This window comes from Ranitomeya imitator, chromosome 2, assembly GCF_032444005.1.
Source record: "Ranitomeya imitator isolate aRanImi1 chromosome 2, aRanImi1.pri, whole genome shotgun sequence".
NCBI lineage: Eukaryota > Metazoa > Chordata > Amphibia > Anura > Dendrobatidae > Ranitomeya > Ranitomeya imitator.
Window position 1 is genome coordinate 273,763,202 of NC_091283.1, and position 17,213 is coordinate 273,780,414.

A 17,213-nucleotide genomic window follows, 5' to 3' on the forward strand; every position below is an offset into this window, starting at 1 on the left:
TGTGCTGCTGTCACCCTGCTCCTCCACCATATATCTCCCTCTGTGACCCCCATAGACCAGCACACTGCTCTCCTGAAATACTCTGTGCTGCTGTCACCCTGCTCCTCCACCATATATCTCCCTCTGTGACCCCCCATAGACCAGCACACTGCTCTCCTGAAATACTCTGTTCTGCTGTCACCCTTCTCCTCCATCATATATCTCCCTCTGTGACCCCCCATAGACCAGCACACTGCTCTCCTGAAATACTCTGTGCTGCTGTCACCCTGCTCCTCCACCATATATCTCCATCTGTGACCCCCATAGACCAGCACACTGCTCTCCTGAAATACTCTGTGCTGCTGTCACCCTGCTCCTCCACCATATATCTCCCTCTGTGACCCCCACAGACCAACACACTGCTCTCCTGAAATACTCTGTGCTGCTCTAGATTAGCCAATTATTCTCCTGAAATCATCTGTGCTGCTGTGAGTCTCATGCTCAGTGGTGGTCGTACAGATCAGGCTGAGTCTTTAATGACGAGGATCATACAATGATTGTCTGACATAATACAAAGGTAATAATAAAACATTGATACAAAGCACGACAGAATCTAGACGATGCCGCCAGAAAAAGAAGTCATTAAAAAATATACAAATATGCAAATGCCCGTCAGGGCCAGAGGAGGCGCTGTTCACCCCAGTGGTACCATAACATGCCCCCTTTAAGGGAGAACTTCCAGAAGAAATAGGTAAAAAGTCTCTTTATCATATGGTGAAAACAGTTTTCTAACACTTTCCTTCCGTAGGGATATCTGAGGCTGCACCACAGAGCTGATCGTCCCCAGCTACGTGCCTCAGTAGTACAGCCTCAGCTACGTGCCTCAGTAGTACAGCCTCAGCTACGTGCCTCAGTAGTACAGCCTCAGCTACGTGCCTCAGTAGTACAGCCTCAGCTACGTGCCTCAGTAGTACAGCCTCAGCTACGTGCCTCAGTAGTACAGCCTCAGCTACGTGCCTCAGTAGTACAGCCTCAGCTACGTGCCTCAGTAGTACAGCCTCAGCTACGTGCCTCAGTAGTACAGCCTCAGCTACGTGCCTCAGTAGTACAGCCTCAGCTACATGCTAATTATAAAAAGTGGCAGTAGAGAGGCCAATGTCTCCCTTTTGGAGGAGAGCTAGTATGCAATCACGGACAGCAAGCAGAGGTAGGGTTAGTGATAGCAGGAGGGGAAGGGCCTGCAGTGCATGTTAAGCACCTACTAAGTGATCCAATTTCTAGTAACGTCTCAGGAAGGTTCCTCCACCAGGTGACATTAAAGGTTAGGGTTAAAGGTAGGGTCAGAATTACAGTTAGGGTTAGCATTAGAGTTAGGGTTCGGACCTGCAGTACATGTAAAGTTCATGCGGTACCTCCTCGTAGAGCAGATTTCTGGTAACTGCTCAGGAAGGTTCCTCTACCAGGTGACATTAAAGGTTAGGATTAAGGTTGGAATTAGGGTTAGAGTTAGGGTTAGAGTTAGGGTTAGAGTTAGGTTTCGGACCTGCAGTACATGTAAAGTTCATGCTGTACCTACTCATAGAGCAGATTTCTGGTGACTACTTAGGAAGGTTCCTCTACCAGGTGACACTACAGGTTAGGGTTAAAGGTAGGGTTAGAATTAGGGTTAGAGTTAGGGTTAGTATTAGAGTTAGGTTTTGGACCTGCAGTTCATGTAGAGTTCATGCTGTACCTACTCATAAAGCTGATTTCTGGTGACTACTTAGGTAGGTTCCTCTACCAGGTGACACTACAGGTTAGGGTTAGATGTAGGGTTAGAATTAGGGTTAGGTTTACAGGTAGGGTTAGGATTAGAGTTGGAGTTCGGACTTGCAGTACATGTAAAGTTTATGCTGTAGTTACTAATAGAGCAGGTTTCTGGTGCCGTCTCAGAAAGCTTCCCCTACCTGGTGGTACTACAAATTGGAGTTAGGGTAAGGCTTAGAGATAGTATTAGAATTGTGGTTTCGACCTCCATTGCATGTAGAGTCCACACTCATGGAGCAGATTTCTGATGACTTCTCGGGAAGCTTTCTGTAGCAGGTGGCACAACAGGTTAGGTTTAGAGGTAGGGTTACGATTAGAGTAAGGGTTCACATCTGCAGTACATGTAAAGTTTATGCTGTTTCTACTCATGGAGCAGATTTCTTGTGCTGTCTAGGGAGGCTTCCTCAACCTTTTGGTACTACAATTTAGAGTTAGGGTTAGAGATAAGGTTGGAATTATGGTTTCGACCTAAATTGCATGAAGAGTCTACACTGTATCTACTCATGGAGCAGATTTCTGGTGACTTCTCAGGAAGCTTACTTTACCAGGTGGCATTACATGTTAGGTTTAGAGGTAAGGTAAGAGTTAGGTTTGGGCCTACAATGCATGTAAGTACTACTAAGGGATCATATTTGTAGTGACTTCTCAGGAAGCTTCCTCTACCTGGAGGCACTACAGGTTAAGGTTTAAAGTTAGAGGAGGGGTTATGGTTAGAGGTAGGGTTAGGGCTAGAGTCAGGGTTTGGACCTGCAACGCAATGAAGTCCACGTTGCACCTACTCATGGAGTAGATTCCTGATGATTATTGTAGCCTAATAGCTGATTCTTACAAAGGTATTAACTCCACATATGTAGAAAGCAACATGGAGAGCATCAGTGAACTCCGCAGTGAAGGTATAGAGGTGTCTGATCGGGGAACACAACTCGTAGAAGGACACCCGACCGCCATAATAATCCAGAGAGATGCGGAATTTATGACGGGAAATGTTGTGACCTAACATGGTCTCCCGGTTGTCATACACCACCGAGTACTTATTATTATTGGATCTGCACAAGCACCAGGACTGGTCGTTACATCCCAAATACGAGTGATCTCCACTTCTCTCGATTGTAGAGTAAGAGACGCCCAGCCTCCATTCTCCGTGTTTGCTCGTCTCAACGTCCCAGTAATGTCTCCCCGAACAAAAACTCTCCATACTTAAAACTTGGGAACAATTATGAAACCTGACTGGCAATTCAACATGTCCCAAATCCGGTAATTTTGGGGTCCAAAACACAGATTTTTTGTCAATGGATAACAGGAGGTTCTTGGCAACTGTGTCCTCGTCTAGGTTGGTGCATCTATTCTCCTTGATGTAAATTTGTCTCTTTATAAAAGTCATGATATCGGATAATCCCATGTGCAACGTTTCGGAGATCAGACCTTCATCCATATCTCCCACATAGATCTCTTCGTCATCATCATCTCGGACCTCCTTGCCCATTTCTTCCGATGTGTGGTACCGAACCGATATGCATTCTTGTAGAAGGATTAATGGGTCAGACAAGTTACAGAGCTCCTTGATGTGATACACGACCAAGGAGAGCTCGTTCTTCTGGATTTCCAGCTGTCGGATCAGATCTGAGACCTGGTTCTCCTGCCGTGAGATCTCTGCTTGGACCTTGCTCTCCAAGATCTCCAGTTGCCTTTTGATGTCTAGAAACAGATTGGCTACAGCCTCCTTGATGTCAGTCGCCTTTTCTTGGACCTTACTCCGGCATTTTTGTATGTTCTGCAGTTTTTCTTCAGCCTCCTTGGACAACGAGGACAGGTTCTTCAGAATGTTTTTCAAAGTGGCCTTCTTCTTTTGGGACGCTTTGTTGAGCGGTTCCACCTTGTGCCCACTATGATCGCCGGCCAAGCAGCAGGTCATGCAGATACACAAGCGGTCGTTGGAGCAGTAATACTTCAGGACCTCATTGTGCAAAGAGCATTTTTTCTTGCTGAAATTAGTGGTGGGCTCACACAGGACGTGTTCTGGAGACTGGTTGTGGACTCGTACGTGGTTGCTGCACAGCGGAGCTTCACAGTGGAGGCAGGACTTAACCGCGGGGAGCGGCGCGTTGATACAGTTAGTGCAAAAAATAGCTCTTTCCTCCTCATCGGACCGGAAGTACAAGAAATGCTCCGCAATGTTCCGCAGGGTTATGTTACTCTGAAGCATGGGACGCTCTGTAAACCTCGCTCGGCAGTCGGGGCAACAGTAAATCCCCAACCCATCCTGGGTCTCCAGCACACGATCAATACAGACCAGGCAGAAGTTGTGTCCACATCTCAAGGTGACAGGGTCAGTGAAGATGTTGAGGCAGATGGAGCAGCTCAGCTCGTCTTTCAGGTCAGGAGAAGCCATGATGGAAACTGAAAGTGAAAGCTTTAGATATTCGATCTGCCTGTTAAGATCCTTCCACCATGTCTTTAGTCTGTGACTTCCTTCCACTGGTTTCTACGCCTCACAGAAAAGCCTGACCCTACCTCGTCATCAGCATAGTCACATGAGAGGGCGGCTCTTCTGTCCTAGGAGGAAGGACCACCCAAGTGAGGAGGACCTTCAATGAAGCCTCCACCCCAGTGCATCACAGTCTGAGTCTTGGAGGAAGTGAGATGGAAGGAGGAGGGCTGAAGTGTCTACTGTAACAACCCTGCTGGCGTCACTGCATGGCCTCCCATCCCCCACCAGCATTACACTCAACTCACTCACTTCTCTGGGCCATCTTGTGACTTGTCTCTGCTACCAGCTCCATGCTGTGCCTCATGTCTGCTGTTTGCTCTGTGCATGCTCTGTCTGTGTGCATAGGGGGGCGACGCTGGCAACTCCTGTGTCTTATTGAGACTGTGTGCACCTTGCTAAGGTGTCCCCAGCCAATTGCCATGAGGCTTCCTGTATTTAAGACTTCCCCACCCATTGATGGGGTCCTGTGCAACTTACACCCTCAGTCAGTTCTTAGCTGCTGAAGTGCCAGGCCATGTCTCTGTGACTCTTGTGTTCGCTACCCAGTAGGGCTTCATACCCTGGCCTGTGTCCTTGTGTAGCCACCCAGAGGGTCGTCGTACCCTGGCTTGTGTTCTTGTGTAGCCACCCAGAGGGGCGTCGCACCCTAGCTTGTCTCCATGTCTCTGTGCCTCACCTGTTCCTGACTTTGTCTTAGCCTAGTCCTTTTCCTGTGTCCGTTTATATCCCTGCCTTGGTTTCCTTTCCCTGCTTTGCCTACTCTGTGTCTTGATTTGCTCTGCTTTTGGCACTGCTCTCTGCTATCTTGCTTTGCTCCTTGCTCTGCATTCTGCGACCTTGCTGTGCTCTCTGTGGTTTTGCTCTTGGCTCTGCACTCTGTGTCTTGTTCTGCACTCAGCTCTGCACGCTGTGTCTTGCTCTGCTCTCAGCTCTGCACTCTGTGGCTTTGCTCTCAGCTCTGCTCTCTGTAACTTTGCTCTGCACCCTGACCTTGCTCTGCATCCTGTGGCTTTGCTCTGTGGCTCCGCTCGGCTCTCGCTCTGCGGCTTCACTCCTTGCGGTTCTACGTGGCTCTGCTCCTTGCGGTTCTATGTCTCTTGCTCTTGGCTCAGCCTCCTGTGTTTCTGCACTTGGCCCTGCCTTCTGCTCTTGGCTCCGCCTCCTGTGTTTCTGCAAGTGGCACTGCCTCCTGCTCTTGGCTCCGCCTCCTGCGCTTCTGCACTTGGCTCCGCCTCCTGTGTTTCTGCATTTGGCTCCTCCTCCTGGCTCCGCCTCCTGCATCTCTATTCTGCACGTGGCTCCGCCTCCTGCATTTCTGCACATGGCTCCTGCTCTTGGCTCTGCCTCCTGTGTTTCTGCACATGGCTCCGCCTCCTGCTCTTGGCTCCGCCTCCTGCGTTTCTGCACATGGCTCCGCCTCCTGCATCTCTGTTCTTGGCTCTAGCTCCTGTGCTTCCGCTTTGCATCCGCTCTTGCGGTCTTTCTCTACCTATTCTTAAGTCCTCCTGTCTGAACAGGTTCTTACCTGTTTTACATCCCTGCCTGCAGACTGGTCCCTACCGGTTCTTCCAGTGTACCAGCCTCATCCTCCTGTCCTGCCAGAGAGCCAGCTGTGCCCACCTGCCTACCAGAGAGCCAGCCGTGCCCGCCTGCCTGCCAGTGTCTCTGTTGTACCCGTCTGCCCGCCTGGATGCCAGAGTGCCAACTGTGCCCGCCTGCCTATGTTCCGTTCTCCCAGTGGGATCAGCAGCCACAGCCAAACACCATCCTGGAGTGGTACCTGGTAGCTACCTGCCACACAAGTCTGACCTCACCATCAAAGGCTCAAGCGAACACCAAGGAAGCTACTTAGTTACGCCCCTTCCAGGGAAGTGTGGTCTGTGGTCCAGTGGGGCCACACCCCCGCATGCCCGCGCCAACCAGTCTGGGCGCAAGCGTGCGTGACATCCACATGCTTCACACCCTCAACCTTCTCATGAATATGTTACAAATATAGGACAACTTTGATTAAAGGGAACCTGTCACCCCGTTTTTTCAGATTGAGATATAAATACTGTTAAATAGGGCCTGCGCTGTGCGTTACAATAGTGTATGTAGTGTACCCTGATTCCCCACCTATGCTGCGCAATACATTACCAAAGTCGCCGTTTTCGCCTGTCAATCAGGCTGGTCTGGTCAGGTGGGCGTGGTGACATCGCTCTTTTCTTCCCCAGCTTTCCGTTGGTGGCGTAGTGGTGTGCGCATGTCGCAGTGACGAATCCACTGCGCGCACGTGAAGAAGCAGCGCGCGATCTGCGCTATTACCCCCTGTCATCGGTGGGGGCGGCCATCTTCCTGGGGCCGCGCGTGCGCAGATGGAGTGCTCTGCTGCATGGGGCTTCAGGAAAATGGCCGCGGAATGCCGCGCGTGCGCAGAAGAGATTGCGGCGGCCATTTTCCCAAAGCCGAGTTTGCATCTCGGCTTTGGGAAAATGGCCGCCGCGATCTCTTCTGCGCACGCGCGGCATCCCGCGGCCATTTTCCTGAAGCCCCGTGCAGCAGAGCACTCCATCTGCGCACACGCGGCCCCAGGAAGATGGCCGCCCCCACCGATGACAGGGGGTAATAGCGCAGATCGCGCGCTGCTTCTTCACGTGCACGCAGTGGATTCGTCACTGCGACATGCGCACACCACTACGCCACCAACGGAAAGCTGGGGAAGAAAAGAGCGATGTCACCACGCCCACCTGACCAGACCAGCCTCATTGACAGGCGAAAACGGCGACTTTGGTAATGTATTTCGCAGCATAGGTGGGGAATCAGGGTACACTACATACACTATTGTAACGCACAGCGCAGGCCCTATTTAACAGTATTTATATCTCAATCTGAAAAAACGGGGTGACAGGTTCCCTTTAAAAAAAATAAAATGTAGCCTATCAGTGCATATTCAAACCTGTTTTCAGGGGGAGCGTTACATATTTCAACTCTTGAGGTCTTAAGGTACCATTACACTAAACGATTTACCAACGATCACGACCAGCGATACGACCTGGCCGTGATCTTTGGTAAGTCGTTGTGTGGTCGCTGGGGAGCTGTCACACAGACAGCTCTCTCCAGCGACCAACGATCAGGGGAATGACTTCGGCATCATTGAAACTGTCTTCAATGATGCCGAAGTCCCCGGGTAACCAGGGTAAACATCGGGTTACTAAGCGCAGGGCCGCGCTTAGTAACCCGATATTTACCCTGGTTACCATTGTAAAAGTTAAAAAAAAAACCACAACATACTTACATTCCGATGTCTGTCACGTCCCCCGCCGTCAGCTTCCCCGCACTGACTGTCAGCGCCGGCCGGAAAGCAGAGCCAGAGCACAGCGGTGACGTCACCGCTGTGCTCTGCTTTACGGCCAGCGCTGACAGTCAGTGCAGGGAAGCTGACGGCGGGGGACGTGACAGACATCGGAATGTAAGTATGTTGTGTTTTTTTTTTAACTTTTACAATGGTAACCAGGGTAAACATCGGGTTACTAAGCGCGGCCCTGCGCTTAGTAACCCGATGTTTACCCTGGTTACAAGTGAACACATCGCTGGATCGGCGTCACACACGCCGATCCAGCGATGACAGCGGGTGATCAGCGACCAAAAAAAAGGTCCTGATCATTCCCAGCGACCAACGATCTCCCAGCAGGGGCCTCATCGTTGTCACACATAAGGAGATCATTAGCGAGATCGTTGCTACGTCACAAAAAAGCGTGACGTTGCAACGATATCGTTAACGATATCGTTACGTGTGAAGGTACCTTTAGTCATAACTGGTGGTCCGGACCTAAAGGCCCTGTCACACATAGCGACGCTTAAGCGATCCCGACAACGATACGACCTGTCCGGGATCGTTGCTGCGTCGCTATGAGATCGCTGGTGAGATGTCAAACAGAGCGATCTTCCCAACGACGCAGCAGCGATGCGGCGACCTGTAGCGACCTGTACAACGATGTCGTTGGTCGTTGTGACCCTGTCACATGGCTGCTATGATAAAGGCCCCGTCACACACAGCGAGATCGCTAGCGAGATCGCTGCTGAGTCACAAGTTTTGTGACGCAACAGCGATCTCAGTAGCGATCTCGCTATGTGTGACACGTAGCAGCGATCAGGCCCCTGCTGTGAGATCGCTGGTCGTGCCGGAATGGCCTGGACCATTTTTTGATCGTTGAGGTCCCGCTGGGGAACACACATCGCTTTGTTTGACACCTTACCAACGACCTCATTGACGACTCAGACACCGACATATAGGCGTGCATTTGCGTTGCCTTTTCCGCGCCCATTCTGTTCCGATTGGTGGTCGCTACTGCGTTCTGATTGGTTTGCGGCCATGCCTATGAGGCGACACATAATAGCCCTTCCGTCCTTTGTTACTGAGCGCGTGGTGGATTGCAGAACGTTGTAGAGTTCTCCGGCCTGCGACTCCTCTTCCATTTCGATAATCTGTTCTGCAAGGATTCTTCTGACAACTATACATTGTGGATGGTAGGTATTGTTTGGGGTCGCAAGTGCGTTTTCATTGTCCCCTAAATTTTTTTATAGGGCACCTAAAAATAATTTCCTGCTATCATTGCTGTGGAGGGATGGAGTGAGGGCTTGTCTGCTATCTGTGTACATATACTTTTACACGGGCTGCTATTTTAGGGGGTCTTGTACTTGCACACCCATACAGCATGTTTTCTGTCATGCATGGTAACGGAATTGATTTTTTTTTTATTTTTTTTTTATTTATTAACTTTATCTTCTTTTTCTTTTATGTGTTTCAGTGTGCAGCATCATGAACAATGCGCAGTGTGCTGTTGTGTTTGCTGCATTGCTAGTAGAGGAAGCTCGGCAGCAAGATGAGGCCCGGATGCAAGAGAGGCGTTCCAAACGAAGGCGTAGCATGTGGACCAGAGAATGGCTGCAGAAGAGGTCTGATTTGTCCCACATGCAACTTGTAAGAGAGCTTCAGGATAAGAATCCTCATGATTTCCGCAACTATCTGCGGATGTCTGAGGAATCCTTCAAACATTTACTGGAAAGAATTACTCCACTGATTCAACGGAAGGATACAGTGATGCGTGCTGCCATCCCGGCCGATGAAAGATTGGCAGTCACGCTGCGATTCCTGGCCACCGGGCGCTCGCTGCAAGACTTGCATTTTTCTTCAGCCATTTCAAGGACCCTGCTCAGCGTTCTAATTCCAGAGACATGTGATGCGATTTTCCACAGTCTACGTAGCTACATGCAGTTTCCCAACATGGAGGAGGAATGGAAAAAGATTGCCTCCGATTTTGAGCACCTTTGGCAGTTCCCAAACTGTGGTGGGGCTTTGGACGGGAAACATGTCCGGATCAGTCAACCACCGAACAGCGGATCCTACTTCTTTAATTATAAGGGCTACTTCAGCATCATCCTGATGGCCCTTGTTAACGCGAATTATGAATTTATAAATGTAGATGTTGGCATGAACGGAAGGGTTTCCGATGGTGGCGTTTTAGAGCACCCACTCTTTGGAGAGCGTTTGAACAACTGTGACCTTCACTTGCCTCCCAACTCTGAGACTAGAGGCAACCTTAATTTTGTTTTTGTCGGTGATGAGGCCTTCCCGCTTCATCCCAATCTTATCAAACCGTTCCCCCAAAAAAGTCTAACAGAGGAAAGAAGAATTTTCAATTACCGTTTGTCAAGGGCACGTCGGGTTGTAGAAAATGCATTCGGTATCATGGCTAATCGCTTCAGAGTTTTCCACACGCATATTAACATGAAGCTTGAATCGATAGACTCCGTTGTTTTGGCTTGTTGTGTGCTTCACAACTTCCTTCGCCGTCGCGATGCTTTGGCGTACAGTCCACCTGGCTTCATGGACTCTGTGGGCCTAGTAAATGGGGAAGTGCAGCTCGGTGAATGGCGCGCAAATGATCCCGCAATTGCAGGCCTTCAACCATTGTTACCTGGCAGAAACACCCACGATGCGAAGACCTGCCGAGACAACTACTGCCAATATTTTAACGGTCCTGATGCTGTTACTTGGCAGCATCAGAACTTATAGTGGGCTACTACTGACATTTATACACTGTTTTACTTATTGTACTGATTTGTCTAATAAACTGTGTGTTTTACTTTGAAAAAGCTTTGTTTCTCATTCTTTCTGCAGTAAGGGCCCGTATATACATACGTGTATTCCTATGTATACAGATACATCCATATACATCAACATTGAAATCTACACAGATACCTACATATACACATACATACTCACAGACATACAAATATAAATACCTATCTAAACATTAATACATATCCATACATGAAACCACCAACACTCCAGTCTTCCAGTGCAACCAGAGACGCTGTATTGATAATGCGTAACATTCAGAACGCAGTAGCGTCTTCGGTGTGACCTGGAGATTACATTACAGGCCGCTTCCTTCGCGAACGCAGTAGCGTCCTCTAATAACCGCGGTGACGTTGATGCGTCGTGGGCGTGGTTTACGGCGCTGATGCGTTGTGGGCGGGTTAAAGGACAGTGCTGCGGCCTTGCTTTTACCTAGTGGCGGCAAAATGGCGGCCAGGCGTCGTGCAACGCCTTGGGGTGACGCAGAAGTGCGTTAAATAAGTAACTGAGGTAGATGCCCGTGATTATGGGTGTCATAATCACCAAGAGCATCCCGTCCTCCATAAGCAGGCTGTGCTGCGGAGGATCAGTCGGGGCCTAGCCCAGAGATTTGGAGTGCAGCGCTCCAGTACCCAGATCCGGAAGAAGCTGGCGGATCTGCAGTACAGGTCCAGTGAGCGCCTAGCCAGCATCCGGTCACAGAGCCTTCCACATCGTGGTGAGTGTTGTTAAGATAGGTTAGCATAGTATATGGCCACGACCGTTTTTAGTGTTTCTGCTGCCCTCGTACACACCCGGCTCGGCTCCGCACGCCTCGTACACACCAGGCTCTGCTCCGCACGCCTCATACACACCCGGCTCCGCACGCCTCGTACACACCCGGCTCGGCTCCGCACGCCTCGTACACACCCGGCTCGGCTCCGCACGCCTCGTACACACCCGGCTCCGCACGCCTCGTACACACCCGGCTCGGCTCCGCACGCCTCGTACACACCAGGCTCTGCTCCGCACGCCTCGTACACACCCGGCTCGGCTCCGCACGCCTCGTAGACACCAGGCTCTGCTCCGCACGCCTCGTACACAACCGGCTACGCACTGTGCTCCTCGTGCACACCCGGCACTGCACAGTCCTGCATACAAATGAGGCCCCTGATCATATGACCCAAAATACGGCCCAGTATATGGCGGCACATTTGTTACAACAGTAATTACAGTGCAGCACCTCAGGTATGTAATAATGTAATAATTTTTTTTTCTCCAGCAACAGCAGACCCGGAGCCCCAGCAGGAGTCAACGACAGGCTCGTCACCAACAGGGTCTCCAGCATCACTCCGTGACATGGGTGAAGCCTTGTCCCCCAGTAATTCTTGCACTTCAAAAAAAAGGTCCATACAGCTCGTAAAGGATAGGACTGTCGTGTACTATGAAGTGTTGTATCTTTCCCTAGGCGGTGATGCCAGAGGATCCGGGTGGTCCCTTAGTTCTTCATCACCCGATTTAACCGGAAACCGTAAGTGTTAAATAACAAACACGTACATGATAGTTAGATGCATGTACAAACTAAGTTTTACCATTCCCTCCATAGAAATCCCAACATTAGAGGACCTCCAGGCATCACACAGGAGGATGATGGCGACACAGGGGACACTGGTTGAGCAAGTCAAACAGCACGGAGTGATGCTGGCTCGTTTTGTGGCTGCACAACAGCATAGCGGCAGCCATTAATTTTTTTTTTTTTTGTTGATGGTTTTGTACTAAGTTTATTAGGTTGTTGTTATATTTATATTGTTTATAAAACAAAATAACAGTTTATATCCCCTGATGTGTACGCTTTGTAAAAAACAACAAACATGTTTTATCACGCACACTCATTATATGTATGCATCTGTATACATGCACCCAGCCCATTACCCCGCCTACTAGACCTGCAAATAACTATATGCTGAATTCAGTAAAGCAGGCTGCAAGTTTGAATTATCAAAACAATTTTATTTATAACAATTTTTAACATAAAGTAACATTTAAATTTAGCTCTTTAATATAAAATAACTTAACTATACAACAATTATACTTATAACCCGAAATATTAAATGGAACTATAGTTCTTCATAATGGTTTTCACCATTCAAAAATCCTTGGCTGGGCGGAGATGATAATTGCCCAAGAAAAGAATGGGAAAACCTGGGATATTGTGGTGGAGGGGCAAGCGGCATGTTCGGATGAGATCTAAATTGACGGTGTGCTGGTGTGCCACGCATTGCCTCAGGCGTTTCATTCATTGGCTGCCATAAACAAGGATCACGGTCCATAAAACTGTGCACACTTGACCTTTCATCTAGCTGACCCGCTGCTGCTTTGCTTAAAGTTTCAAAAATCACCCTCTCGGCGTGGATCCTTTGTGTGTCTTGCAGCTTCCCTAGCCGATCAGCGGCAAAGTTGGCAAAGCTGTCCACGGTACTGTTGCTCTGCTGGCTTAACATTTGCTTTGCCAAAGTGACCAACTCTGTTGATGGCGACACGGTGTCCTTTCTTTTACGACCATTGTTAATCCGCCGTGGTACATAAGCTGTGTTGGGGGTTGAGGGTGCAGGGTCTTCACTAGACCCCTCAGTAGCCTCCGCCCGGCTTGGTTCATCTCCCAGCAGGTCCTCACTGGACGGGGTGGACAGATCATCATGCCGATCTTGCTGCAGGAACAGAAAATTTAGAATTAAGTGGAGGAACTAGTAGTACAGGATAGGATTTTTTCATTCAACGGTATGAGCAGTGAGTGGGGCAAAAAAGTAAAGGATTGTACTTATCTGAAGTGGAAGGGATAACTTGGATAAAATGCAGCATAATAAAAGAGGGAAAAACTTAGTTACTATTTTCTACTCGACTATGGCATGAGAGACCAAGTTTTAAAGCTTTTTACAGGGAAGCAAGCAAAGAAGGTACTTACATCTCCAACAGGGGTGTCAGTCGGGATCACAGGGTCTTCATCCAGGGTCTGCCGCATTGAAGATGCCATTGTGCGCGGGAGCTCCTGGTCACGGGTGAAGCCAAGCAAGTCAAAGTACCATAACGATGGCACATAAACCTCGTCTGTGGCGGCACCAGACTTCTTTGACCTCACCACCTTGTTGAGCTCCTTTTTATAAACTGTGCGTAGACCCTGGATCTTTTTCCGGACTACACTCTCATCCACCTTCTCGCTGGGGTTATGCTGCTTAAACAGAGCAACAAGTTTGGCAAATGCCTCCCTCTTCTTATTTCTGTTGCTGTAGTCAGCGGATTTAATCTGCCAAAGGCAGGGCAGGGATCGATACATCTCAATCAATTCCCGTACAAATTCCTCGGTATTGAAAGACATCTGAAAGAAAGAATAGCATACAGTGAGCATATATGGAAAATTTTAAACAACATGTTGAAAAGAGTTATGTATGAGCCACACTACTGTGAATGTAAAATACAGAACAATGCGCCTGGACTGCTAATAATCTCTGCCAGTCTGCAGTCCCTCCTTCCAATAGTCCTCCACTGACCACAACAATGCTGCCTGTGTACCTCTGCCATGCAAATGGAACCGTCATAGAGCCAAATTTATTATTTAAAAAATAAGGTCTAGTAACCCTGTCTGCGGTCACTCTGTGCCCACGAGACTACCTAAAATGGCTCCATGTGATAAAGTATATATACACAGATACCAACAAAGCACTCCCTCCCTCCTTCCAGAGCAAAGATAGCAGATTAATAGGTGCTAAGGGAATGGAAAGGGAATGGAAACGCATTTGAGACCCCAAATGATACCTACCGTGCACAAAGTATAGATATCCGAAGAACCGTTGAAGAATAGAAACGAATAGAAGTCGCAGGCCGGAGAACTCTACAACGATCTGCAATCCACCACGCGCTCAAGGAACAAAGGACGGAAGAGCTATCGTGTCGCCTCATATGGCTAGGCTGCCGACCAATCAGAACGCAGTAGCGACCACCAATTGTAACTGAATGGGGCGGCAAAGGCAACGCAAAGGCACGCCTGTGTGACTACAACGTCACACAAGACGTCCCTCATCGAGGTCTGTATCGTTAGTGAGCTAATTCAATTATCAGCCTTTTGGAAGGTAATTGAGACTCTAGACAATATGGAGAATACACGGAATGATACAGGAAAACAAGAGAACACTATGAAAATCAGTAAAGTATAAATATACACAAAATGATACCCACATAACATATCACACCATCACATCACCCTATCCTGGATCTCCCCATACCTTACGAACTGCACATTCAGCATCTCCCACTCCCACACTACATCCTCATCCCACCCTCTATCTGATGGAGTCCCCCAAGGTTCTGTCCTAGGACCCCTATTCTTCTCCATCTATACCCTTGTCCTGGGACAATTCCTAAAGTCTCATGGTGTCCAGTACCACCTTTATGCTGATGACACTCAGATCTACCTTTCTGGCCCAGACATCACCTCTCTGCTGTCCCTGAGAATCCCAGAGTGTCTATTAGCCATATCCTCCTTCTTCTCCTCTCGCTTCCTTAAGGTCCATGTGGACCATCTCACGTAACTTCCCTACCTGATCTATCCTTCACAATAAATTACATTATACTTTCCCCTGTACCAGAAATCCACTGCCTCAAAGTAACCCTTAACTCCACCATGTCCTTCAAACCACACATCCAAGCTCTTGCCACCTCCTGTTGCCTCCAGCTCAAAAACATTTCTAGAATCCATCCTTTCCTCAACCGTCCATTTACTAAAATGCTTGTGGCATGCCCTCATCATCTCCCATCTCGACTACTGCAACATCTTCCTCTGTGGACTCCCATCTAACACTGTCCCACCTCTTCAGTCTGTCCTTAACTCTGCTGCCTGACTAATCCACCTTTCTTCTCGCTGCTCCTCCACTTCTCTCTTCAAATCCCTTCACTGGCTCCCATATTCCTCAGCGTTTCCAGTTAAAATTACTAACACTGTCCAAAAAAGCCATTGATAACCTTTCTCCTCCATGTATCTCCAAACTAATCTCTTGATAACTTACCTCACTGTTATGACCTGGTGGTAAGGACAATAATGGACCTAGTGGGAAAGAGCACACGGAATGACCTGATAGTTACTAATAATATAGGACGAGCTCTGAGACGTGGGAACTCTGCTGACCGCAATCCCTAATCCTATCACACACACTAGAAATAGCCGTGGATTGCTCCTAACGCTCCCTATGCAACTCGACACAGCCTAAGAAACTAGCTAGCCCTAGAGATAGAAAAATAAAGCCTACCTTGCCTCAGAGAAATTCCCCAAAGGAAAAGGCAGCCCCCCACATATAATGACTGTGAGTAAAGATGAAAATTACAAACACAGAGATGAAATAGATTTAGCACAGTGAGGCCCGACTTACTGAACAGACAGAGGATAGGAAAGGTAACTTTGCGGTCAGCACAAAAACCTACAAAAAGACCACGCAGAGGGCGCAAAAAGACCCTCCGCACCGACTCACGGTGCGGAGGCGCTCCCTCTGCGTCCCAGAGCTTCCAGCAAGCAAGACAAAATCAAAATAGCAAGCTGGACAGAAAAATAGCAAACCAGAGAAAAACAAGCAGTAACTTAGCTTCAGCTGGGAAGACAGGTCACAAGAACGATCCAGGAGAGAGCTAGACCAATACTGGAACATTGACAGGTGGCATGGAGCAATGAACTAGGTGGAGTTAAATAGAGCAGCCAGCTAACGAATTAACCTCGTCACCTGTAGAAGGAAACTCAGAAGCCGCAGCTCCACTCACATCCACCAGAGGAAGCCCATGGACAGAACCAGCCAAAGTACCATTCATGACCACAGGAGGGAGCTTGACAACAGAATTCACAACAGTACCCCCCCCCCTTGAGGAGGGGTCACCGAACCCTCACCAGAGCCCCCAGGCCGACCAGGACGAGCCAAATGAAAGGCACGAACCAGATCGGCAGCATGAACATCGGAGGCAAAGACCCAGGAATTATCTTCCTGACCATAACCCTTCCACTTGACCAGGTACTGGAGTTTCCGTCTCGAAATACGAGAATCCAAAATCTTCTCCACCACATACTCCAACTCCCCCTCAACCAACACCGGGGCAGGAGGATCAACGGATGGAACCACAGACGCCACGTATCTCCGCAACAATGACCTATGGAATACATTATGGATGGCAAAAGAAGCAGGAAGGGTCAAACGAAATGACACAGGATTGGGAACCTCAGAAATCTTATACGGACCAATGAAACGAGGCTTAAACTTAGGAGAGGAAACCTTCATAGGAACATAACGAGACGACAACCAAACCAAATCCCCAACACGAAGTCGGGGACCCACACAGCGCCGGCGGTTAGCGAAACGTTGAGCCTTCTCCTGGGACAATGTCAAATTGTCAACCACATGAGTCCAAATCTGCTGCAACCTATCCACCACAGTATCTACACCAGGACAGTCCGAAGACTCAACCTGCCCTGAAGAGAAACGAGGATGGAAACCAGAATTGCAGAAAAACGGCGAAACCAAAGTAGCCGAGCTGGCCCGATTATTAAGGGCGAACTCAGCCAAAGGCAAAAAGGACACCCAATCATCCTGATCAGCAGAAACAAAGCATCTCAGATATGTTTCCAAAGTCTGATTAGTTTGTTCGGTTTGGCCATTTGTCTGAGGATGGAAAGCCGAGGAAAAAGACAAATCAATGCCCATCCTAGCACAAAAGGCTTGCCAAAACCTCGAAACAAACTGGGAACCTCTGTCCGAAACGATGTTCTCCGGAATGCCATGTAAACGAACCACATGCTGGAAAAACAATGGC

The 17,213-nt window shown here is 48.8% G+C and overlaps 2 protein-coding genes across 2 annotated transcripts; both read right to left on the reverse strand.

Annotated features, from left to right (window-relative positions):
* Window positions 1-490: 490 nt before the first annotated feature.
* Window positions 491-4,305, reverse strand: LOC138663125 (E3 ubiquitin/ISG15 ligase TRIM25-like). Its single transcript, XM_069749259.1, has one exon. The coding sequence runs from the start codon at window positions 4,172-4,174 to the stop codon at window positions 2,597-2,599; it is 1,578 nt and encodes a 525-aa protein (XP_069605360.1). The 5' UTR covers window positions 4,175-4,305; the 3' UTR covers window positions 491-2,596.
* An 8,185-nt stretch (window positions 4,306-12,490) lies between these two features.
* On the reverse strand, window positions 12,491-13,946 carry LOC138666396 (uncharacterized). The gene is made up of 2 exons (XM_069754624.1): window positions 13,336-13,946; window positions 12,491-13,081 (listed from the first exon to the last, which is right to left on the reverse strand). The coding sequence occupies exons 1-2, from the start codon at window positions 13,774-13,776 to the stop codon at window positions 12,491-12,493; spliced, it is 1,032 nt and encodes a 343-aa protein (XP_069610725.1). The 5' UTR covers window positions 13,777-13,946.
* Between the last annotated feature and the right edge of the window lie 3,267 nt (window positions 13,947-17,213).